Source organism: Miscanthus floridulus, chromosome 18, assembly GCF_019320115.1.
Source record: "Miscanthus floridulus cultivar M001 chromosome 18, ASM1932011v1, whole genome shotgun sequence".
Taxonomy (NCBI): domain Eukaryota; kingdom Viridiplantae; phylum Streptophyta; class Magnoliopsida; order Poales; family Poaceae; genus Miscanthus; species Miscanthus floridulus.
The window spans coordinates 23460648-23485122 of record NC_089597.1 but is presented as its reverse complement, the minus strand read 5'-3'; the positions used below and the strand labels follow the sequence as shown (position 1 = coordinate 23485122).

The 24475-nt window shown below is 47.1% G+C and overlaps 2 protein-coding genes, 1 long non-coding RNA gene and 2 pseudogenes across 3 annotated transcripts; 3 read left to right on the top strand and 2 right to left on the bottom strand.

Annotated features, from left to right (window-relative positions):
• The first annotated feature begins 8252 nt into the window (after nt 1-8252).
• LOC136520657 (GDSL esterase/lipase At5g45910-like) lies at nt 8253-9912 on the top strand. Its single transcript, XM_066514257.1, has 3 exons — nt 8253-8581; nt 8737-8952; nt 9099-9912. The coding sequence occupies exons 1-3, from the start codon at nt 8347-8349 to the stop codon at nt 9734-9736; spliced, it is 1089 nt and encodes a 362-aa protein (XP_066370354.1). The 5' UTR covers nt 8253-8346; the 3' UTR covers nt 9737-9912.
• A 1350-nt stretch (nt 9913-11262) lies between these two features.
• On the top strand, nt 11263-12629 carry LOC136519560 (GDSL esterase/lipase At5g45910-like). The gene is made up of 3 exons (XM_066512947.1): nt 11263-11521; nt 11639-12015; nt 12129-12629. Exons 1-3 carry the CDS (start codon nt 11263-11265, stop codon nt 12627-12629), a joined length of 1137 nt encoding a protein of 378 aa, XP_066369044.1.
• Nucleotides 12630-13910: 1281 nt separating this feature from the next.
• On the bottom strand, nt 13911-14555 carry LOC136523482 (uncharacterized; annotated as a pseudogene).
• Nucleotides 14556-15201: 646 nt separating this feature from the next.
• LOC136523481 (uncharacterized) lies at nt 15202-17143 on the top strand (annotated as a pseudogene).
• Nucleotides 17144-19384: 2241 nt separating this feature from the next.
• Nucleotides 19385-20086, bottom strand: LOC136521785 (uncharacterized). Its single transcript, XR_010775675.1, has 3 exons — nt 19998-20086; nt 19766-19832; nt 19385-19648 (listed from the first exon to the last, which is right to left on the bottom strand). It is a non-coding gene; the product is annotated as an uncharacterized lncRNA (long non-coding RNA).
• Nucleotides 20087-24475: the final 4389 nt, after the last annotated feature.

Genomic DNA, 24475 nt, shown 5'->3' with positions numbered 1-24475 from the left:
TTCACTACCTTATATTCTAAGACGAAGAGAGTACAACTGGCAGGTTTAGCGACGATAACCGTGCTGGCGTGCACAGACCCAGAACACTGAGAACAGTACATCATGTACATGCACCGTTTAAGCATGGGCGGATCTACAGTTGTGCCCCGAATATTTTCGGGCATACCCAACATTTTTAAGAAATTTTTTAGTAGTTCTTGGAGGTATATACATGTACAATATAGTTAAGGTCTCAAAATTGCGATTCTTCACTATTTTCTCGTTGTAATTCGCGTCTAACTGAAAGCAGCCCACAGGCCACACCTAGCCGGACGGCCCAATGGCCCATCTGGCCTTCCCACTCCCAAATCCCCAATTCCCCACTCCCCAATCCCATCAGGCTGCCGTAGGGGTAGGGTAGCCAGCAGCTTGGACCGTTCGACGGATGCGGAATCGCGCCGCGGCGCCGGCGCCCCCCTCCCCCCCGGTAGCTGCGGAGCCAGAGCTGCTCGCTCGGCGCGACCCGAGCCGCAGGAGCCGGCGAGCCCGACTGCTCCAGTTCTCTGATCCGAAGTGCGACTGTCCGACCTCGATTTGATTTCTAATCAAAATTCAAATCCCTTTTGCCTTTGCTATGTTCTGTCAAATCCAGAGGTGAACTTTTTATGTTGTTAATCCAAATATTTTCTTGCCATAGGTATACCCTACTCTAAAATCCTGGGTCCGCCACTGCGTTTAAGAACGTATCATGCTCGTAAAGCCATGTCCCGCAGGGAAGGCAAACAAATTAACGAACGGAAAAGGCCATGTGTACGTGCACGGGAACAAAAAGTACTAGCATGGACCGGCGAGACGGCAACCCACCGGTACGGACGCACTGTGGCGCAGCGCAGCCGGCAGGCTAACCACCCTGAAAACTCCAACTCACCAACGCACTCACTCACACCAACACCACCCATGGTCCATGGAATACGTAGAGCCGTAGCAGCCGCGGCCCGCGGCCCCACCGAAAGCAAGGGAGAAAGACGAGTCAGCACCAAGCCAGCTTCATCATCATATCAGTTTAGTACTAGCAAGGAAGCTTGAGAAGCTATCCATCCTTCAGGGAAAGGACGACGGCAGCTGATTAGGCAAAGCTGCCCGGCAGTTTGCGTTGCTGGATTTTGTCAGGGACTTATTCAGGCCCCTTTGGCAGTGATTCGAGTGCTCCGGCTCCTTCACTGTGTCTGTGACTGTAGCTGAAGCGGTTGAAGTCAGAAAAACTCGCTTTTTCAGCTCTGTGAGAGTAAGGGAGAGGAGGAGAGAAATGGATTCCGTGAACAGTGTACGCCGGGCTTTCGAGGGAAACATGCAGGAGTGAAACGCTCAGCAGCGGAGACCAGAGAGCCCGGCGTAGCGTGCGCCCCGTCTCGGCTTCGCTGGCGCAACAGCGACGGAGAGCTGCTTCTGAGGTGGGAGGACGGCGCCTTTATGATTCGGCGATAGATCCGCCGTCGGATCGGATCCAACGTTCGCCGGCGCCTCAGGTACGGTGAAGACCGGCCGGCAGTAATGTCCGCAATCGCATTTTGGACTTATGGTACTCGCGAGAGTTGATGACAACATAGATCAGCCAGGCTCCTCTAACTTCTGAGCCTGCCACTTTGCCTGTCGGTGTTTACTCGCGACGATGCATGAGCCGCCCCTTGTTCGATTCGTTGTGGATGAGGCTGTCTATCATATTCAAATCAAGAAAGAAAGGAAGATTCCGGTAGCGCCACCATGAACTCATGATGTTAACGTGACTGACGACGTACTGGTTATCATGACGCTGATGGCGGCCGGCGGCCGGGCGTTGACGTGCTGCTGACCGCTGAGCTAAACTGAGACACGCACACGCCTCCTCTGCTTGGTGCGTGCCCGTCGTCCATATCTCGTCAGGTAACGTTGTTCCAACATAATAGGATCTCGTTAGGCCAACGGAATAAACTAAGTTCAGTACGACGTCGTGGCATAAGCAGCCGGCCGTTCGTGTGGGCAGTCTCGGTCTCTCGGATATGAAGAAGAAGAAATCTATATATCTTTTGAAGGATTGTGAGAGAAACGGAGCTTTCCGTGACACAAATGCAAAATCTACACACTGAATTCTCCACTTCGTCGTATATAACCTGGAGTACTAGGGCCTGTTTGGTTGGCAATTTTTTTTGGCGAAATACTACTGTAGCATTTTCGTTGTTATTTGGCAATTAGTGTCCAATCATAGCCTAATTAGACTTAAAAGATTCGTCTCGTGGATTTCGTTTAAACTGTGTAATTAGTTTTATTTTTTATCTATATTTAATGCTTCATGCATGCGTACAAAGATTCGATGTGACGGAAAATCTTGAAAATTTTGGCAAAATGAAGTGAACTAAGGCCCTCACAACGTATGCTTGAGTGATGCTCAAAACAGGAGAGAGAGGATCCTGGCATCGCTCTCCCCATTGCAGCAAGCGACGCCAACTTCCAGCGATGCCAGAAAAAATGGAGAGCGACGCAGGTAGTTGCGCCGGTGCCAGCCGTTGCCCAAACTATAAAATAGTATTTTCTTCGTCAACTCCCTGTAGCGCTGGAGCGGCAGAGCAAGGACCGACGCGGCGCAGGCCATACTCATCTGCGCCCGCAGCATGGACCGGCGCTATTTTTTATTTCTTGTTTCTTGCTCTGTGGGCCCCACGAAGAGATGCCGAGTGCTGCCCACCATTGTGGCTTGTGAGAAGAGTGACGCCAAAAAAAGAGATGGGGCACAGTTTTTTGGGCACCACTGCACCATTGTGGAGGGCCTAAAGTGGCTCCTAGTTAACTCCTACACCTTCGTACGGAGCCGACGCGGGTTAATTAGTCAGCACATGAAGCGTCTAATCGCATGCACTCGATGTCGTCAGTCCTGTACGGGTACGGCCGGATGATGGAATGAGCCTTAAAGCGACACAAATCAGCGGACGTCACCATGCATCTTCAGGATACTGCCAGTCATTCTCATTCACGGCTCTGAACTGACGTGCAAACGGTCTGACTTTTCAGCCTTCAGCGCCCTGTGTCTGTGTGCCACTAACGGTAGAGCCATGAGCTGTCAAAATAAAAAAAAACAATGCAATCTGTGAGCTGTAAAAAAAACTATTATGCGTTATGTGTTGTGAAAAAGTTATCGGAAATGCTATACAACAACCGGGTGTTTTATCACCCGGTGGCACACGAATTTTTTTTGGCCGTGAGAACCGCACGTCCGCCGCGCCCTCGTAGCTGCAGCGCCTGCGCCGCCGTGCCTGATCCCGCCCGTCCCCGCGCCGCCGCCGCCGCCGCCCCCGGCATCTTCCTCAAGTCCGGCGAGCTTCTTCCCCAACTCCGGCGCCGCCACCAAATTTGTCTCTATTCTTTCATAGAAAAAAAAAATGTTACTTGTGATTTGTGATTTGTGCCAAGGAGGAAGAGAAGAGAGGAGGAAGATGAACAATATCTATGGGGGAAAATTTCAGGTGTTACCGGGTGCTAAAATACCCGGGTGTTAGATAGACAAGCTCAAAAGTTATAAGTTACGTGGTTAAAACAAGTACAAAACCTATTCCTCTATCCGTGTCCCTCTATTTTCACCCGTTTCGGAAAACGGAAAGCCAAAAGTCAAAAACGGTGTCCAATGTGCTACCGAAATTATAGTACACGAAGGCCCCGTTCGGTTTGCTGAAACTTGGCTGAAAGTGGCTGAAAAACACTGTTCTGGCTGAAATGTTGTGAGAAAAAAATATTGTTCCGGCTAAAAAAAGAAGCCGAACAAGCTGGATATAAGGTAAGCCGAATGAGGCCGAAAGCAGCCTCTTTTTTTCTTTTTTCTCGAATACGCAAAAGATTTGCGTATCATTGTAATTAAGAAGAAGAAGAGTTTAACCATACACACGACGCGCTTCTAATGAGCGCCCTAGGAGGTCTTACAGTTGGACTGGACCTTCCTAGCAGGCTATTTCGAACTTCGATATTACATAAAAGTAAACGACCGAACTACGAGCAGCGCAGTAACCTATGGAGCTTTGAGTCTCCGCTAATGGCCGCTTTGTACCTTTCTAGCAGACTGTTTTGAAAAAGCAGCTTTATATTTCACCTGTTTCATTTGCTTTCTACTTTTTAGCAACAAAAGCAATTTCGGAAACTCAACCAAACATAGCTTGAGATGTACAATGCTCCTTTTAACTGGTTCGTTTTGATCGCATGTTCAGTAGTTTACTAGTTCCCCCTTCAGCCAGTTTGCAGGCAATCAGTCGCCCATGTTCCTGACGCCAATAGGCCAACGACTGGATTACCCAATTGCATATGCAAGTACAGATAAACTGAACAGATTAAAATAGACGCCTCATGTTCATGCATATGTTTGGTGGGAAAAATGGGCTGGCACATCTGAATGATGTGTCTCCCTCCTAGAAAGAAGAAATTAATAAAAGACATTTCATATTTTGATGCATGATGCTGCCTGCTCCATATATAAACTTTCAGTAGTACTTACAATTTGTTTCTGAGGAAAGTTTTTCAGTATACTGCATGACTATATAGAGGCCCAACATCCTAACTGAACTTGCTCCCGTACATTTGAACTGAATTCTTGCTGCAAGCATAGCATTAGTATTAGGTACTCTGCAAAACAATCCAATCCGGCCAGAAAACTCCATTTCATCACGAACCACCAAAATTCAGGCGACACGGTTCAGTACGCACCAAACCAAACACAAGAGATGAGGTTGCTCCCGGCACACTCCGCTCCAACTCCAGCCTCCACCCCAAATCCGGGCGTTAGAAAAGCGAAACGAATCAAATCAGGGGCGTTAGCTCGCTAGCCCGCCGGAGGTTATGTTGGAAGGTTCGCGTGTTCGCTTGCAAGACACAGCACCACGCATGTCGCCGGCCGCTCTTTGGCATCGCGTCGTCGCATTAGTCCACGATCGGTCGTACTGGAGCGCCCTGTCCGTTTGCAGATGATGAATGCCTGCCGGCCTCCTCCGCGTACCTGCTCCGTGTCCTAAAGCTAGCGAGCGGCGGCTCGAGTTGTTGGGGTTCCTCATCTCATCGTTTGGTGGCTTAATTGGTGTTCGTATGCATGCATGTACAGGCTCCAATTATCGATACCAGAGGTTGTAATTGTTTTAGGAGTAGATGTCGATCCTGTGATGATGTGTATGCAAGGCTTTCTTGGAATGTGGGTGTGGGACAGATGATGATGAAGCAACACGGAACCAGGGTCGTCAAAAGATGAGCTACCTAGCTTTGACGTCGGTCCATCTCAGATATACTACTCTGTCATGGTCATGGATGAGCTAGCCATGCGGATAATCTTGTTAAAATACTTCCCAAGTTGCTGAATTCTTTTTGGTTAGAAATATCTAGCTGCTGATTGCTGAAAAAATCTGAGAACTGATGCTCTTCATTCAGTTACCTACCTATTCTTGAGGTTGACAGAGAAGTCACAACACTGTGACTGACAGCAGCTGATGCCTGATCCAAAGTTCTGAATCCAACAGTCTGACGATATGCATGATATGATAATCCGTTAATTTGGTTACAAAAGTTAAACGCAGTTTTCTTCCTCTGGATAATAACGGACTGCAACTGCATCGCCGCCAGCATTGGCATGTCCTGGCCTACAAGGTACCAAGTTCGCTAAGGAATTGACATGGCGCCCGCCTGCCTGCTCGCCTGCTGCGAATAGTAGGCGGGTTCAAAATTTCGGCGAAATTTCGGCGAAATTTCGCAAAATTCGGTAATTTCGGTGGTGGCCGAAAGAAAAATCCGAAATTTTGTACTCCCTCCATCCCAAATTGTAAGTCATTCCAAGAATCTTGGAGAATCAAACTTTTTCAAATTTGACTAAAATTATAGAGAGAAACACAAAGATTGATGACATCAAATAGGTATAATATGAAAATATAACTAATGAAGAATCTAATGATACTTACTTGGTATGATAAATATTATTATTTTGTTATATAAATTTGGTCAAACTTGAAAAACTTTGACTCTCCAAGATTCTTGGAATGACTTACAATTTGGGATGGAGGGAGTAATACACTAATACATGTGTTATATAACTTTAGACTCAATTTTTTATTGTTTATACTGCATATTTTGTATTCAATAGATGTGTAGTCATAAATCATACTAATATTTGTTTATATTTAAATGTTTTTTAGAAAAAAGCATACTTCATGTGCTAGTCTCTAAAAAAATTTCGCCGAAATTTCGGCCGAATTTCGCGAAATTCGGTAGTTTCGGTGGTGGCCGAAAATTTTGCAATACCGAAATTGAAAACCCGTAGCTACTAGCGCGTGTGTCCCTTCCTCGCACCATGTTATTGGAGTTGTTGAGCCCTAGCTTTTTGACGTTCAGGTGTAGGTGTCATGGAGATTGATCGAGCACTACTACCACTACAAATGTAACGACGAACCAACATTTTTTTTTCTTAACTGTAAAGTCATATCAAATGCTATGTATATACAAAGTTGGTATAGTTTACATCATGGCATTTGATATAGTGTTGGCAGATGCATGCGGCTCAAGATGCCGGCCATCCTGTTGTGACAATGCTGTTTGACCTGCTACTTGTTGCCTGAACCGGGAAAGCAGGATAAGAAAGCAACGAGGGTAACGTCTAATTGACACAACACAAGCACAACCAGTGCTGCTCAGCTGGCTGATGCATCCAGTTATAGGAGTCTAGGAGCAGTCTTCAGGCAGCTTTCCATTTCATAACCAGCACAGCCTTTTGGGCCATAATTCCAAACAACTACTACTTGACAACTAGTACGAAATAATGTGAAACCATGTAATATATGAACTCGATGATGATGCTATCTCCATGACAGACTCTGGTTACCTAATCAAGCTCTTAAAAAAATCTTTTTTGTAGTTATACTGAGTCAACTCAACTGAAAGCGCTGCAACATTTATGAGTGGCAGCTGTTTTTCTCAGTTTTGGAAAAATGTATGTTAATGAAGAACAAGGGGGAGCAGAGCAGATAATTTCATCTGAGTTTGTAAGAATTAGAGCCTCTTTGGCAGGGCTCCTGCAGGGGCTTCAGCTCCGGCTCCTGCAGGAGCTATGCCAAACGTCTGTTTTGGAAAGGGCTCCGCATGGGGAGCCGGTCAAGAGCCGGAGCCATTTTTTGCATGCGCAGGAGAAGCATAAAAAACGAGCTTCGCGCGGCTTCTTGCTGTGGGTTCACGTCGTCTAGTGTGAAGGAGCCGTTTTGCCAAACGTTTTCCAGAACGGCTTTAGCTCCTTCAGAGGAACTGCTCCTTCAGAGGAGCCAGAGCCGGAGCCATTTTCAGAGGAGCCAGAGCCCTGCCAAACATGGCCTTAGTATTTGCCAAAAGAACTCAGAATCCAGAGCATCAGGGCTAACCAAAAGGATATTCCTACTTGTATGAGGTGTCAGCTACATAGATTATACAACTTAGTGGCAAATGATTAGGGTAAAACCAAAGGTGTTAGTTTCAGTATTGAAATGGCTCCTATACTAGACAAGCATCAAACATAGCTCGTCCAGCACTCCAACTTGTACAGTATACTATACGCGCTCCCATGCTTCATAACATTCAATCATGTTGCTTTTATTGGACACAGATTAGGAACAGGAGGAAATGTCTAACCCACATTTTCATGCCCCATTGAACCAGCCTTTCTTGCAGGCAGCATCTATTACAAAATTGATCTATTACAAAGTTGATCACGACAAATAACACCACTCCTTTCTGAGCTCTCTTTTTTTTTTTTGAGGAAAGTGAGCTCTTTTTTTTAACAGACATAATATTCAGAAAAGATCTATATATGTTCCCATTAAGTAAAAGAGCACAAATTAAGAGTCGTAAATGACTCGGACCTTGATGATGTTACACTTGAGCCATCTCATACCGGAAATATACAAACTTATTCTCTAATACATCTTGAAAACTGGAAAGTGGTTACCAAAAGCAGAGCAAGATTTGATACTGATATGATAAAACACGAGGAAAAAAACACTCTCCAACCGGTAGAATAGAAAAGAAAAAGACGGAAGAAAAGCAGAAGTTTCCTCCAATGAGGAAGAAAACACGAAGAGAAAAAAAACTAAAAGCAGCCCATGCATGCACAACAACCGAGTGACGGTAGACCAGTCCAGTAGTTAAGCAGGCAACGCAGCCCGGCGAAGGGGACTGGCACGAGGTGGGCTAATGGCGCAACAGCTACGTCCCATCCCACGCCATTGACGCCCTCTATATAAGCAGGGAGCCCCTGCACGCATGCTCATCACATCAGCCTAGTATAAGCGCAGATCGAGCTAGCTAGCCAGCTCGGAGTCGGAGCACGCCTAGTAGACACCAGCAGCAGCAATGGCGGCTCGGCTCGCCGTCGTGTTCCTCGCCGTGTCCTCTGCCTTCTTGGCCGTCTCTGGCCAGAAGTTCAACGCCATCTTCAGCTTCGGCGACTCCATGTCCGACACCGGCAACCTGTGCGTGAACGGTCCCCCCGCCGGCCTAACGCTCACCCAGCCGCCCTACGGCGAGACCTTCTTCGGCCGCGCCACCTGCCGCTGCTCCGACGGCCGCCTCGTCGTCGACTTCCTGGGTGGGTACTCTCTTTTTGCACGTTCATTTCAAACGCGCCGCTTCCCTCCAAAAAAATGAAAAACAGAGCACCTTTCTCTGCTCGCCACTCACTCTGTCGACGAACGCGACGTGACACGCTGAAAAATTCTGTTTTGCTTGGTATCGCGCATGCAGCCGAGAAGTTCGGGCTGCCGCTGCTGAAGCCGTCGAAGCAGGGCGGCGCCGACTTCAAGCAGGGCGCCAACATGGCGATCATCGGCGCGACCACCATGGACTCGGGCTTCTTCCAGTCGCTGGGCGTCGCCGACAAGATCTGGAACAACGGGCCCCTCAACACCCAGATCCAGTGGTTCCAGCAGCTGATGCCGTCCATCTGCGGCTCCACGCAGGGTACGTACATGGTGCACGACACGGCATCAATGCCGGCCGCGTTCGCCATTAAATCCCATGCACGCACGCATGGTCCACCATGGAAGACGATGATCGATGAGGTGGTCGCTTGCTCACTGACGCCATTAATTCGATTCTCTTGACAGCCTGCAAATCGTACCTGTCCAAGTCCCTGTTCGTGCTGGGCGAGTTCGGCGGCAACGACTACAACGCGCAGATCTTCGGCGGCTACACCCCGGAGCAAGCCAGCGGGCAGAGCGCCACCATCGTGGACGCCATCGGCAAGGGCGTGGAGCAGCTCATCAGCCTGGGCGCCATGTACGTGGTCGTCCCCGGCGTTCTCCCCGTGGGTTGCTTCCCGATCTACCTCACGCTGTACCAGACCTCCAACGCCGGCGACTACGACCAGTACGGCTGCCTGAAGCGCTTCAACGCGCTGTCGGCGCAGCACAACTCGCTGCTGCAGAGCAAGGTGTCGAGCCTGCAGAGCAAGTACCCCGGCGCGCGGATCATGTACGCCGACTTCTACAGCCACGTCTACGACATGGTCAAGAGCCCGGGAAGCTACGGCTTCAGCACCAACCTCAGGGCCTGCTGCGGCGCCGGCGGCGGCAAGTACAACTACCAGAACAGCGCGCGCTGCGGCATGTCCGGCGCCTACGCCTGCTCCAACCCGTCGTCGTCGCTCAGCTGGGACGGCATCCACCTCACGGAGGCGGCGTACAAGAAGATCGCCGACGGATGGGTCAGCGGGGCCTACTGCCACCCGGCCATCTCGGCATAGAGCTCCGGGACTCGGGGGGCTTGTAGCTGGTTGGTTGGTTTGCTGGTCGGGCCACTCAAGTTAGGGGAGGGGAATCAGATTAATTGTATTTTTTAGCTGGAATCGAAGCAGGCACGAAGATGATGGAGGTGATAAGCAAGAAATAATCAATTGAAGCATAGTAATTCTCTCGTGTTCATCATGTGACACCAATGCTAATACCACTTGTGTAGCGTGCGATTTTAATAGGGTCTGTCTATTTGGAACTCGAGTGATCAGTCCTCCCTGTTCACTCATTGAGGGGACAAATCACAGAAATGTAACCAAAAACAAAAACTAAGTGATTGAAGCCCTATGGTCACACGAGTAATCCTAAAGGGCAAATCACTCAAAAAATACTAGAAACAAAATTCGAGTGAAACAGGACTTGAAATCACTAAGATTATGTAACACCTCTGTGCACCTTCATGCAACACAAACTACAATAACTGAAGCAGTAATTCTATGTATATTCTGGGGCATGCTGGCATAAAAAACCGTGCTAGTATGAACGTCAAAGGGGTAATCGAACGGGGGGAAAAGAGCTTTGCTTTTGTTTACAAAGCATATGGAGTAGGGCGGTGTTCCAAAAGGTTCAGTCACGATTCAAGTCACAAGCTTAGCCCGAGACGGCCAGCATTTGAGAGTTACAAAAACGCCGTGTAAATTGTAATCTTCAAAAGAGACTACTGCTTCAATGCACTTAAATGAGGAGCATCTATGATGGGAGTATGGGACAAAGGTTCCACAGTCTGGCAGACCAAATTTGGCGGCACCAAACTCCAATCACTCAAAGCCAACCTTCAAGGCGTGCTCTGCTAACACGGCAAACCATCCTTGCAGTTGGAACTTGGAAGGAACTCCCTCACGTTTGGACCAGGCCCTGCGCTTCAGCGAATGGCCCGGCCCAGCAGGCAGTCCCGGTACCAGTGGGCCTCCCGCACGCTCACTGCGCCGGCCGGGCCCATGCCACCAGGGCGGAAGGAAACGGGGTGCGTCGTCGTGTCCTACCGAGTACCGACCAGGAGAGGGGAGACCCAGCTCACCGAAGCGGCTAAACGTGGCGTCACTGGCTTCCCCGTCTTCCGGAGACATCGTCACCGCGCGGCCGTCCGGCCGCACCGCACCGCACGCCATTGAATCGCGCCGATGCGACGACGAGCTCTGTTAGGAGGGGAAGCGAGATCGAGCCGGCCGCGGCACGCACCGTGCCAGCGTTTCAGCGTTTGCATTGACGATATCGAGACACGATGCTGCAACCTGAATGCAAGCGTCCAAGCGGCATTAAACCGAGGTTATCGCGAGGTGGTTCGGCCGGCAGCCGGTCAGGTAGCCGCCGACTACGGCGAAGTTCTCACGGAGCCCGTGAGCACTACACGCACACGTGGACACTCTCGATGCAACGGGCCACCAAGACAATACATAGCCGTCTGTGGACATGGCCATGGCGGCATTTCTGATCCGCGGTCTGGTGCTTGGACAGATAGATACAGCATACCACGAGCGCCATGGATCGCCGAGCCCTGGGCGCCGTTGGTCTCCTGCTCGTTTCCTGCTTCCTCCTGGCCCGTGCCGGCACCGGCGACAGCAGGTTCGAGGTCATGTTCAACTTCGGGGACTCGCTGGGCGACACGGGCAACATCTGCGTCAACAAGTCGGCGGCGAACCAGCTCCTGCTCACCTTCGCGCAGCCGCCCTACGGCATGACCTACTTCGGCCACCCCACCTGCCGCTGCTCCGACGGCCGCCTCGTCGTCGACTTCCTCGGTACGCACGCACGCACGCACATGCATATGTTCATTTACTCAGTCGTGCAAACCCATCTGTTCATCATGTGCATGCATATCATGCCGGTGCGGTGAACGTTAGAACGAATGCATGCAGCTCAGGAGCTGGGGCTGCCGCTGCTCCCGCCGTCGAAGCAGGACGGCGCGGACTTCCGCCGTGGCGCGAGCATGGCCATCGTGGGCGCCACGGCCCTCGACTTCGAGTTCCTCAAGTCCATCGGCCTCGGCTACCCGGTCTGGAACAACGGCGCCATGAACGTCCAGATCCAGTGGTTCAGGGACCTGCTGCCGTCCATCTGCGGCGGCGCTGCGCCGGAAGCACAAAACTGCAAGGACTACCTGGCGAGGTCCCTGTTCGTGTTCGGCCCCTTCGGCGGGAACGACTACAACGCCATGGTCTTCTTCGGGCTCACCGTCGCCCAAGCAAGGAACTACACGCCCAACATCGTCGACACCGTCGCCAGCGGCGTCGAGGTAACAACTAACTCACGAGCGCACGTACGGCGGCCATGGATCGGATTGAACTGACTGGCCGGCATCTACTTGTTTGTGACTGTCCTTGCATGGACGTACGCACGCGCACGCAGCAACTGATCCAGCTGGGCGCAGTGGACATCATCGTCCCGGGAGCTCTGCCGGTGGGCTGCTTCGCGGTCTACCTCACGTTTCTCCCAAGCGACGACCCAGCCGACTACGACGAGTACGGGTGCCTGAAGGCACTCAACGAGCTGTCCATCTACCAGAACTCCCTGCTCCAGAGCAGGCTCGCCGGCCTCCAGGCGAGGTACCCGTCGGTGAGGATCGTGTACGCCGACTACTACACCCACATCGACCGGATGGTGCGCAGCCCGGCGCGCTTCGGCTTCAGCACCGGCGCCGTCCCGGCGTGCTGCGGCGCCGGCGGCGGCAGGTACAACTTCGAGCTCGACGCGCGATGCGGCATGAAGGGCGCCACCGCGTGCCGGGAGCCGTCGTGGCACGAGTCCTGGGACGGCGTCCACCTGACGGAGGCGGTCAACAGGCTGGTCGCCGAGGGATGGCTCAGAGGCCCGTACTGCCATCCTCCCATTGTCACTCATGATCAGTAGATATATAGCGTAGGTCACCCGGCCCATTCGGCCAGGCGTACGTAGCTATTTCGCCTGAAAATATCGATACCCACCCTGACACGGCCACACGAGCCTGACATACAGCGACATGTTGGCGCAGTGTTGTACGACAATTCACATTTCACAGGGATGGTACGTGGTCTTGAATAAATACGGTTTATAGGGCACTTTTGTGTCTGAATAAACGGAGTTAATTTTTTTTTATAACGTTGTAAACGTTGAGTCGCATTCCATTTCAATACAAACCAAAGTTATTGCATAAAGGGGCGCACTAGTTTATCTTTGACGGGATATACTCATATACTATACAAAAGATGTTGAAAGTTGGTGTTTGGTTTGAGAAATTAAACAATTTTAAATAAGTGGTGCATCTTGAGTCCATTTTTTAAATTTGATGGAATGGTTCTATTCCTCACACTAATACTAATTATTAGTTTATGAGAAATGATGTGACGATGCATCAACCCAATCCATTAAAAAAACATAAAAAAGTAAGGAGTGAGATGATGATAGACTAACTCATATCACAAACCAAACATCCTATTAGTTAAATATACGTTCCAAAGGATAAGTTGTCGATCTGCCGCCGCCACCTCGAACAGGCCTAGGGTTGGGAACACAAGAACAGGTGTCATGCCGGGAGAAGAGATTAGGAGAAGTGGCTAAACCAGTCAAGCACGGACATGATGAGTGGACGAAAGTTACGTACCCACGGAGCGGACTACAGATAGAGAATTAGGCCCTGTTTGGATCCACCAGCAGCTGTGGTGGATCCAAACAGCCCACAACTAAACTCGGCTAAAGGTCTCCCGACTAATGGGAACCAATAAATCCCATTAGTTGTTCCAACCCAGCTAATGGCAGCTAAAACTAGCTAATGACCAAAATGCCCATCAATTATTCCACACCGCGCCCGTTCCCCATCGCATCGCGCCGACATCGGCATGCTTCTTCCCCACCGTGAGTTTGCATCCGAGCTCCAACGACCTTAGCCACCGCAATCTCTGCGTGGTCTTCTATACGCCTGGGTGTTTTCATCGGCGGTGGCTGAGGGCCTGCCATGGCTGCTCCACTGGTCTTCTGTACGCCTAAGCTTTTTTCCTGTGCTTGTTGTCCTAGTCACGCGCCTTCTCGACCATGTCGCTACGAGAAACGTGCTGGTCAAACTTTCTCAACTTTGACTATATTTATACAAAATATTAGTAACATTTTTTATCTCCAAAATAAATTTATTGTGATGCTTATTATGTACCATAAACATTAATATTTTCTTATATAATTAGTCAAACTTGAGTTGGTTTGACTTTTTGGGAAGTGAGAACAACATATACAAAGAGATGGAGGGAGTGTAAGGAAATGTAGCTCCACATCGATGACACGGTAGGCAAAGCAAACAACCAAGTGTAGTACGATCGGTACCTTGTATTGTCCGAAACACCTCACTGGCCATTTCTGCATATGCTTGCTTTGTGCACAGCCTGTCATGTAGACAAGATTCCCGTCTTCCTTGGCGTCGAAAAGACTGTACCAGGGACACACCAAGAATGTCCCCGACGAGGGACCTCTCGCGTCAAGCAGCTCTATAACTCGATTAGCCGTTATTCCATCGCTAGTATCGCATCTGTGCTGCTCCCAAGAGTGCAAAGGAATCAGATACGATGCTGGAGGAGGTGCGTTGGTACTGTTGATTTCGTCCACACGCTTGATCAGTTGGCCCACACACTTGATCAGTTGTATCACATCTCCTACATATGCTCCACTTGCTGATCAAATGTTCTCACACCGGCAAAGGCTGCGCAGTTTATGAGGAGCGGCAGCTTAGCACGAAAAGGTTCCAACTCTATATTTTGTTTCATATTCTCACTGGTGCTGCACCTCCACGCACTTCGTTGACGAAACAATAGCGCAGGTACCCCATATAATAGTTAAAACAGTACATTACTATATTCTCTTCTCTAGACTAATATAAGAATACTACGTGTATAAGCAATGACATTTTCCCAATTTGAGGATGTAATGAATAAATTCAATTATCAACTGAGCCAAAATACCATCTTCAGGGTGTCCTTGTCAGGTTCGGCAATTGTGATAGTTAAAACTTTTAGTACGTTTTCTCGCCTTCCAATGTTATGTGATGTTTCGTATTACTCCCTCCTTCTAAGATTCACAGGCGCCTAAGCAGTTTTCACCGAGACCAAGGCACGTATTAACTCCTGAGTGCCAACGGTTCGGTTTCCACGCCCCGGACGCCTCTACGCGAAAAATACAGCCGTTACGCGCCAACCTCATGCTTGTACGCCCGCGTACCAAACTGGAGCAACGGCCGCGCGCCAAACTCGCACGCCCCGCGTAGTTTGTTTGCTGGCCAAAATTTGAAGCCGATTTCAGTACCAAAAATCACCGCGCTTTACGTATACAACAGCACGCGCCAAAAGCCAATTTGCACCCAAAATTTCGAAGCTATCTTGGCTCTATATATTCCGTCGTCCTGGCATAGGTTAAGCTCAACTCTCTGGTAGAAAGACCAGAACCACCCACCTCTCTCTAATCCATGGCACAACTAGGATTTGATCTCAACCAAGAACCATCGACGGATTGGGACCTCAATGGCAATCCAATCGATTGGGATGCCATCGACGAGTGGGAAGGTCCTGCACATGAGCTCGATTACCACTTAGTGTGGGACGATGTAGAAAATGGTGACTCCTGAATCAACTTGTTTGTGCAGACTTATATGATATCCGTACATTGACTTCTCTTTTCCTTTTGCTTTCCTAGTTGAAGATCACGCTGATGTAGGTGACGAAGAACAGGGTACCCAGGAACAGCAGCAGGCACATGGCGCCCAGGAAGAGCAGCAGGCAGTCCAGGAACATGGCGCCCAGGAAGAGCAGCAGGCACACGGTGCCCAGGAAGAGCAACAGGCACACGGCGCCCAGGGTAAGCTAGCTTCGTTTAATTATAGAGCTGTTCTCTAGTGTTGCATGGCACTGTAGTGCTAGTATTGATATTCTGTGTGCTGTTAGCTTCTGTGTGTTGCATGCGCCTGTATAATTATACGTGATGCCTGTATAATTTTTAAATTGTGACTTAGATTTGTCCTATACAGGACCAGATGTGAGAAAGAGGAGATTCTACTCCGATGATTTTAAGATGGCTATATACTGTGATTTGTTATCAAAGACAAAACCTCCTACCCTGCAGCGTGGCGTGTCTAAAGAAGTTGCACAGAAATTTGATGTGCCTCGTAGGGTAGTGCAAAGGATATGGCGAGAAGGACAACTAGGTGGGATAACTGGTGTTAAAAACAAACTGACTAAGAATTGTGGTCGTAAAAGAATAGAGATAGACATGGATAGTATAAAAACCGTACCATTGCACGAGCGCACAACATTCTAGGATCTAGCGAATGCTCTCGGTGTATCTAGAAGCACACTTTATAATCGTTTTAAGGAAGGTTATTTCCGTCGACACACAAATGACCTAAAGTTTAGTCTAACTGATGATAACAAGAAAGCCCGAGTTAAGTACTGCTTGTCCATGCTCGGAAACAACATTACAAATGCTCCCACATTCAATCCAATGTACAACATCGTGTACATCGATGAGAAGTGGTTCTATAGGACTAGGCGTAACCAAAAGTACTATCTCGCTAATGAAGAAGAAAGACCACAAAGGGCGGTTAAAAGCAAAAACTTCATTGAGAAGGTCATGGTACTTGCTGTGGTTGCTCGGCCTAGATTTGATGAGAATGGTGTATGCACATTTGATGGAAAAATTGGCAATTTTCCCTTCGTCTACGTAGAGCCGGCAAAGAGATGGAGCCCAAACCGAGATAGAGGTATGCCATGCATATCTTCTTCAAATTGGCATATCTTTTTTTTATGAAAAAATTGGCATATCTTTACCACTTAATTTTGCTAAAATTGTATGCATTGTGTGTAGGTGTTATGGTTACAAAGGCCATGACGTCGGTTACCAAGGAAATTAGCCGACAATTCCTTATCAACAAAGTCCTCCCTGCAATAAAGGAGAAGTGGCCAGCCGAAGAAAGAGGCATGCCAATATTCATCCAACAGGACAATGCGAAGACGCACATTGCTGTAAATGATCCAGCATTTGTGCAAGCTGCCCAAGCAGACGGGTGGGACATACGGCTAACATGCCAGCCGCCAAACTCACCCGATCTTAATGTGTTGGACCTTGGTTTCTTTGCAGCAATTCAGGCGTTGTTTTACAAGGGGACTCCAAACAACATCGAGAAAATTGTAGAAAAGGTTGATAAGGCATTTCGTGAGTACCCTGTGGATAGGTCCAACAGGATTTTCCTAACGCAACAGAGTTGCATGGTAGAGATCATGAAGCAAAATGGAGGGCAATATTACAACATTCCACACATGAAGAAGAAGCACTTGGAGATGACGGGTGACCTTCTGACTACCTACGAGTGTCCTATGGACATTTACAACCGAGCACTGAACTTTGTTGGTTAGGCTTGTTGCTTCTGTTAGGCATGATGTTTAGATTGTCTTTTGCATGTCATGGTGTTAGATTAAAACAGAAGGTAAGCAATGCATGTTTCGAGTACCTTTTCGAATGGATAATTATTTCTGGTACATTAGCATTAACAACTCAAGCAAAATCAAATAGATAGACACTCTAGTACTCTTGTCCGGTTACACCAATTGAGTAAAGAAAATACTAGAATGGATCAAATACTTTAATCATCAACCACATCCACTCTAGACCGAGTCTGGAATATCAGCATCACTCTCGGTCATCCATATATGCGCAGGAAGCAATATGGTGGTGCCGTCCATCTTTAGATCGTCGATGTTAGGGAAGATTACCTTGCAGTCGAACTCCTTGAAGCCGTAGATCCAAGACGTCAGCCTATACTCTTCGTGTATAAGACCACAGCGAGAGCACGGGACCCCGATGCCCCGACGGCGTCGCCACTCCTCGCGATCAATGGTGACACGATTGCTTTCGGCTGCAGTGACCTCTTTCTCGTCCCCGGCCACCACATCCTTCTCTGCTTCATCCTTCTCTGCTTCATCCTCGGAGTCTGGCGCAAAGTTGAGGCCACGAATGAACACAGGCGAGGTGGCCGCATTCTTCGCCGGCGAGGGGCTAGGTGTCTCCACCAGAGGCGGGCTAAGCGTTTCTACCAGAGAAGTGCATGGCGGAGAGGGAAGTGTGGCCAACACCGGCACTTCGCCCTCCATGGCCGGTGCCAGTTCTTCCATGGCCGAGAGCTAAAAGTAGTCTGTTGGGGAGAGACAAGGGAGAGAGGAAGCTAGTGCAGCTGGTGAGAGAGAAAAACAAGCGAGCGGCCGGGTTGTATACAGCGCGCTTTCCATGCAATGCACTGGAAACAAGCGAGCGGCCGGGAATACGGGAAGATGCAGTAACTGCATGCAGTGCAAACGAGGCATTCAACAGCATGCAGGAGCTGTGCGCCTGTAAAACTTGAAAACTTTTCCCAAGCTAGTACGCCTATGAAACTTAGAAGGAGGGAGTATTGATTATGATGTTTTTGTTTGGAATTTGTATTATAACTATAATGTTATTTCTATGTGCAGAGAACAAGACGTACGTAACACAACATCAAACAAAAGCGTTTCTTGCTGGTTGATCATCTAGACAAGCTAGATGTTGTTGCTTAGATAAGAGAAACTCTACGCCCGTGGGAATGTACCTTGTGTTGGTCGTAGACTGAACATGAGAGGGGTGATAGTGGAAAAAGAGAGAACTGAGTGAGTGGGAGGCAAGAGCCCCCCTCAACCCTTTTATAGGGAAGGTGGGAGGAGATTTTTTTCATTATTTTCCATGATGGAGCTTGTATTAAAAAAAGCCTATAGAAGCTATAAATGGACCCTAAACACTACCTCACAAGCCCCTTAGTTGTGTAATCGGGGCTGAACACACTAGTAGGCGGTCCTAATGTATAATATACCCTAGCAGTAGCCCCTTAGCTATATAGTTTTGATCATAATACAAGACTCAATAGCTAAATACAACTAATTGTGGTCCAATTACAACTCAGACCTGGCACGTGAGTCTTATACAATGATACGCTAGGGATGATTTTGTCTTTGTTGGCGGCAACCTTCGCTTGAACCTTGTGACAGGATACTGATGATGATTATGTCCATGGGCTGGTCGTCAGAAGGGTCCGTGACTGGGGTCAGCCGCCCCTGGGATGTGGCCCAAACACTCAACCTAAAATCTAACAAGCGAAAACAGTGAAACAGCCTATCTAGGCAGCATGTATCGGTGATGAAATCGTCGCATCAGTTTAAAAGAAGACATCCAGGGAAAAAAAAACAGGATTTCTAAACAGACAGGGTAACAGTGAATCAAATTATTTCCCCTGTTACCGATGATGATGCATGCTTCAACTATGGAACTGGGACGAGAAATGGTAGTCCAAGCAGACAGAGCTACTGCTAGTCTACTTTTGTTTCCAATAGACAAAAGTTTAGGCTTGTCACATCGAATCTTTTCGATACCAATTAGGAGTATTAAACATATGCTAATTACAAAACTAATTACATAGATTAAGGCTAATTTATGAGACGAATCTATTAAGTCTAATTAATCCATGATTTGACAACGTAGTGCTACAATAAACATTTGCTATATATATATTAATTAGGCTTAATAGATTCGTCTCACTAATTAGTCTACTCCTGTGCAATTAGTTTTATAATTAGCTCATGTTTAGTCCTCTTATAGTTAACATTCAAACGTTCGATATGACATGGACTAAACTTTAGCCCCTGGATCCCGACACAGCCTTAAGCTGCTGCTGGGTGGCTTCCTAGCTCCCAGGACTGGAACAATGCTACTGGTAGTGCACCTCAGCAAAGAAGCGCTTAATCTTTTTTTTGCTCTTGCGGCAGCGAGCCCAGAAGTTGACATGGTACCACATCTGGCCTTTGAAACGCACGCAAGATTCCATCAGAGGCTTCACAACATCAAAACTCTTCACCCTGCAGGCAAAGATCAATTATATACGTCATGTCATGCAGCTTGGGACAGGAACAAATTGCAATGAAATTGATAAGGAATAATTGACTTCCTACTTGAATGAAGTAAAATGGACATACCGGGTGTTTGGCATTGTAATGGTGGAGAGCATAGCGGACATGGTGGATGATGAAGCTGTCACGCTCCCTACATTGAACGCAATTCGAGAAATTTGATTGGTTAGTGTTCAATGTACGCACAAAAATACATAAATAAATAAATCCAATGTGCTCCCTTATTGAGTGCGAACGAACAAATCTTCTCTGTAAACTATATTATCAACAAAACTGGACCTGATGGGTAATATCACACGTTTCCATAACCCAATTCTCCAGACACAATAAGAAAGCTTCAGATTTTGGTAACAACATGCTTGTGGGTGTTGTGATGGTGACTTGGTGAGCAAGAATCATAAGGGCAATTGGCTGTTACTCACTCAGTCACATCAGAGATTTTTTTTTTCTCGAACACGCAGGAGGGCTGCATATTATTATATTATAGAAGAAAAAAAGAGGAGAGAAGAACCTCAAGTACAAAGGTTTAAAAGATTACAGACTCCCCGATGCTAAAAGAAAAAAATGACCTTAAACCATAAACTCTACTGAGACCCAACATCGCATGGGGCGGACACGAAGGACATCCCTCGAGCCCCAGCCAACATTCACCAATGAAGCACTTCTGTAGTGAGCGCCCAGGCCACCCCTAGACTAGGTGCCATGCCATCAAAGACATCGATTCCGATGCTTCCAAAGACTCCATGCTCTGAGAATGATCGAAGTATTTAAACCTTTCTGCACCTGTCCATTAACTAGATTATTCACTTTGCACCACCAGTCATCAAAGCATCCTTCATCGGCTGAAGCCTGAAGGGGAAAATTCTTGGAGTCCAAAACTTTTGAGAAGACAAAACCAAAACTGCCTTGTGAACACACAAGTAACTAAAAGGTGGTCAATTGTCTCTTCGTCTTGATCACAGTGAGGACAAAGAGTTGGGTGGAGCAAGTTTCTTCGGGCAAGCCGATCTGCAGTCCAACATCTCTTATGTACCACTAGCCAGAGAAAGAATTTGCATTTGTTTGGAGCCCAGGTCTTCCATATATATTCCCAGGGACCGAAAAAGAACAGATCCTTGAAAGAAAGCTTCATACGCAGATTTGGCAGAATATTGAACGGACGAGGCGAGCTTCCAGCAATGAGTACCTGGCACTCCCGGTTGCAGCTCACAATCTGAGAGGATATCCCAGAGATTTAGATATTCAGTAAGGACAACCACCGAAGTAGCACCTTGTACGTCCTGGATCCAATTATGATTTGTTAGGGCCCCAAGAACAGTACCTCGGTTAGCTCTTCTTTTTGGCACGCACGAATTTCACAGGATTTGCGTAGAAATTTCACAGAAATCAGTTTAATTTCATAAAGCCCGTGTACCAAACATGCCCTTAACTAAAATCATCACGGTTCATGATGTCTTCACCGAGGGGTCTGTTTGGCTGGTATTAAAGCCGGCTAATAAACTAGATCAAGTTGTTTTATCATGAGAGAAATACTATAGATTCTATCCATACGAGGAAGAGAGGTTACCCATGCTTGGGGCTTCAGGGCGGTGTCGTGGCATCGGAACCCCGGTGCCAGGCAGTAGGCCAGCCGGTGTTGAGGCCGCCGAGAATCCGGTGGGCTAGCGCTTGCGTGGGGCGAGGAGGGCAGGGCAGAGGCGACCTATCAGGGCGTCTGAGAGCCGGAACCTAGCGCGGGCCGAAGCGGGAGGAGGGAGGCGGTGTGCGTCCTGCGTCACGCCGGGAACGGCCCGAGACGAGAGAAACGGCAGGGATGGGCGTTGGCTGGGGACGGTTTGGTCAGTGAAAGACGAGCTTGTACACCACAGCACCAATACGGCCAACTGGACAAGATACGAGCACCATAAAATCTTTTGAGTATTCGAGAAAAAACAAGGACCAAAAAAAGAAAATTTTGAATGTGAGTTTTTGATTTGGGGTAGTTGCTAGACTTCTGAACATAGGATTGTAATTTGACATAAACAACATCATCCACCTTAAACTAACGCTTAGAACAGTGCTTGTCCATTGCCGTGCACGATGAGCCAAGTGTCGTGGTTTGACAGATCACTAAGTATAGCTTGCTTCAAGTGATCTGTGATAAAACATTTGGATCAGATTAAACTGAACGGTTGTATATCACACCAAATTGAATTCAACTAGAAACTCTGCGTGAAGAACAAGAGATTAAGCGTACACCAAACATCTCCCTAACACAAGATGAAGAAATGAACATGCGAAGAGGAAGAGATGGTGAAAAAGAGAGATCGGGCGCAAAAATTGAGCTGACCTCTCATGGTCATGGAAGAATGACTTGGTGGATACTTTCTCAGTTCTAAACTATAAGCCGTGTTGTCTTTTCTAGATACATAACTTTTGTTACATATCTAGATATACATTATTTCTATACGTAATAAAAGCTACGTGTATCTATATCTATATATTTAGACTAGCCATAACGCCATTAATTTAAAAAGCCATAACGACTTACAATTTGAATGAAGGAAGTAGATGGGAAGAGGAAGAGACAGGGGAGTGAGAATAAACATTATCCAAATTGGTCTCTTGCTAGGCACCGCTCGAAGATTTTTGGGATGAGGGGATTAATATTAAAACCAAAACAATATTATTGTATGTATAATAAGGGCAAGTACATTGCTACACATCAGCGATTTTATACTTTGGCTCATGTGGTACCATTTATGATTTTTTTATGATGGAGAGAGAAAAAGATATCGTTGTTTCACGAAACAAAATTTAGGACTACGAGTTATTGTTGTTGTCATGTAATTCACAATTTTATTTTTAATTTTTATTCCATGCATAAATTAAAGGATTGTGAGTTACTTATGAGATAACTTAAAAGACAACCATTGTATACGTTGTTTATTATGTAATCTTATGATACCGCCAATGAGGCAACATCAATGTCCTACTTGCTCTAAGAAAGAAAACTCGAAAGGCGACGATTGACGAAAAAAAAAGAAAAAAGGGAGTAGCGTGCGATAGGTAAAAAAGAAGAAGAGAAAATAACCGACTTGATCGTCTGGTTGTCGTTGGAACAGAAACAAGCCAACTAGCCAAGGATCGTGAAAATACAATTAGGTAAATCAGACGTCGATAACAAAGAGTATAGCCTCGAGTCCCTCAAGCGCACATGGCCATCGAACTTCGAAGATTAATCTTGATGAATGTCCGTTCATAAGTCAAGTATTCATTAAGGACACCTGGATGAACTCTTCGTAGACCTTGTACCACTACTTTGCCTAACCATACTGTACCGCTTCATACGAGTTTCGTACCTAGAAAACCGGCGCGGCCTTGCCGCGCCCCCCACCTCAATAGGCCAGTTCCATCCTTGCAGAACTTCATATAAATACTTATACTTGTAGAGATCGCAATAGTTGTTTTTATTGATAGCAACAAATTAAAGAACTGTGCTGCTTAGCTTACATAGAGACTATTTGAAATCATGCATGGATACATAATTACATATACAACAAAAGACATGCAAGATCATGCATGGTGCATACACCAAACAACTATTGCCATCTGGAGATTACTCTTTTTCCCCTACTGCTATGTATCTGATTTTAACATATATTGCAGCTCCCATTTAAGATAAAGTTAAATGTCTTAACTGAAAGAGTGTAGATAGTATCGACACTTTAGAGTATACCTTTTACTTTCTTACCTACTTACCTCGATGCTTGCCTTCGTCCTCTGATCGAAGTTTTTTAGCTTCTGTCTGAAGAGTAGCGTCATTATCGCATTTTTAACTCTGAAGAAATGTAGATGATACATTGCAACCAGGTGAGACAAAGGAGCAAGACACCGAAGCAAATGTGCAGAAGATTCTGATATTCTTAGTCTGAGAATCCAGTTCCAATGTGGAAGAGTTATGCAATTAGTATTGCATAGCTAAAAAATAGTAACATTATATAAATAAGGGGCTCTTGCGTTTGTACCCTTGTTTTGTATCGAAATTGTGATTTTGCCCCTATTTTTTTGACTTTGTGAATTTACCCCTACTGTGCCATTCACGAAGCACCAGTTTGCCCCTGCTCCGTCATCCACCCCTAACGGTGTTAAACTTTGTACAATAGGACATGAATGCCCATGCGATTTTGCCCCTATTTGTTATGCCTAATTGTGATTTTACCCTGATTTGGAATTATACTTTTTTATTGTATGCTGGCAATTGATTAAATTTGGTCAAACATATTTGGTACAACTGGCAATTATTTGAACTCAGATTTAATATTGATAAATATTCAAAATTTTGGGACCAAAAGGTTCATAATGATGACAGATGTAACGCCATAAGAAATATTTCGATATAATCTTTTGTGTGGGACCAAAAATCTTCAATGTATAAGAATGCATGTAGAACATCAATTAACAAACTGTATAATTAGATGCATGCACTGTTAACCTTCATACAGTACATGTTTTTTCAGCAAAAGTAACCGCCATACAAGTTGGTTCATGTAACACTACAAGCACTAAAACTACACCATGTATTTACTAACCAAGCTGGAAAAGAGAATGACATGAATCAGCTGTTGCTGTTGCATCCTTCGTAAAGAAAGGAGCCGGGCTGGAACACTCTCTGGAGCCTCTGGCTGTGCTCGTCCGAGTGGAAAGAGAAATCCAACGCGTCTGGGCTCTCCTTGGATGGCCGAACCACATGCCGCTGAGGAATGTCCGAGTGGAAAGAGAAATCCATCCGCCGAC

Excerpts from the sequence above, each read along its gene's own strand:
- LOC136520657 (XM_066514257.1), top strand. The coding sequence starts at position 8,347 with ATGGCGGCTCGGCTCGCCGTCGTGTTCCTCGCCGTGTCCTCTGCCTTC. Across the intron at positions 8,582-8,736 it reads CCTCGTCGTCGACTTCCTGG|CCGAGAAGTTCGGGCTGCCG; the intron begins GTGGGTACTCTC and ends TCGCGCATGCAG. Across the intron at positions 8,953-9,098 it reads CATCTGCGGCTCCACGCAGG|CCTGCAAATCGTACCTGTCC; the intron begins GTACGTACATGG and ends TTCTCTTGACAG.
- LOC136519560 (XM_066512947.1), top strand. The coding sequence starts at position 11,263 with ATGGATCGCCGAGCCCTGGGCGCCGTTGGTCTCCTGCTCGTTTCCTGC. Across the intron at positions 11,522-11,638 it reads CCTCGTCGTCGACTTCCTCG|CTCAGGAGCTGGGGCTGCCG; the intron begins GTACGCACGCAC and ends GAATGCATGCAG. Across the intron at positions 12,016-12,128 it reads CCGTCGCCAGCGGCGTCGAG|CAACTGATCCAGCTGGGCGC; the intron begins GTAACAACTAAC and ends ACGCGCACGCAG.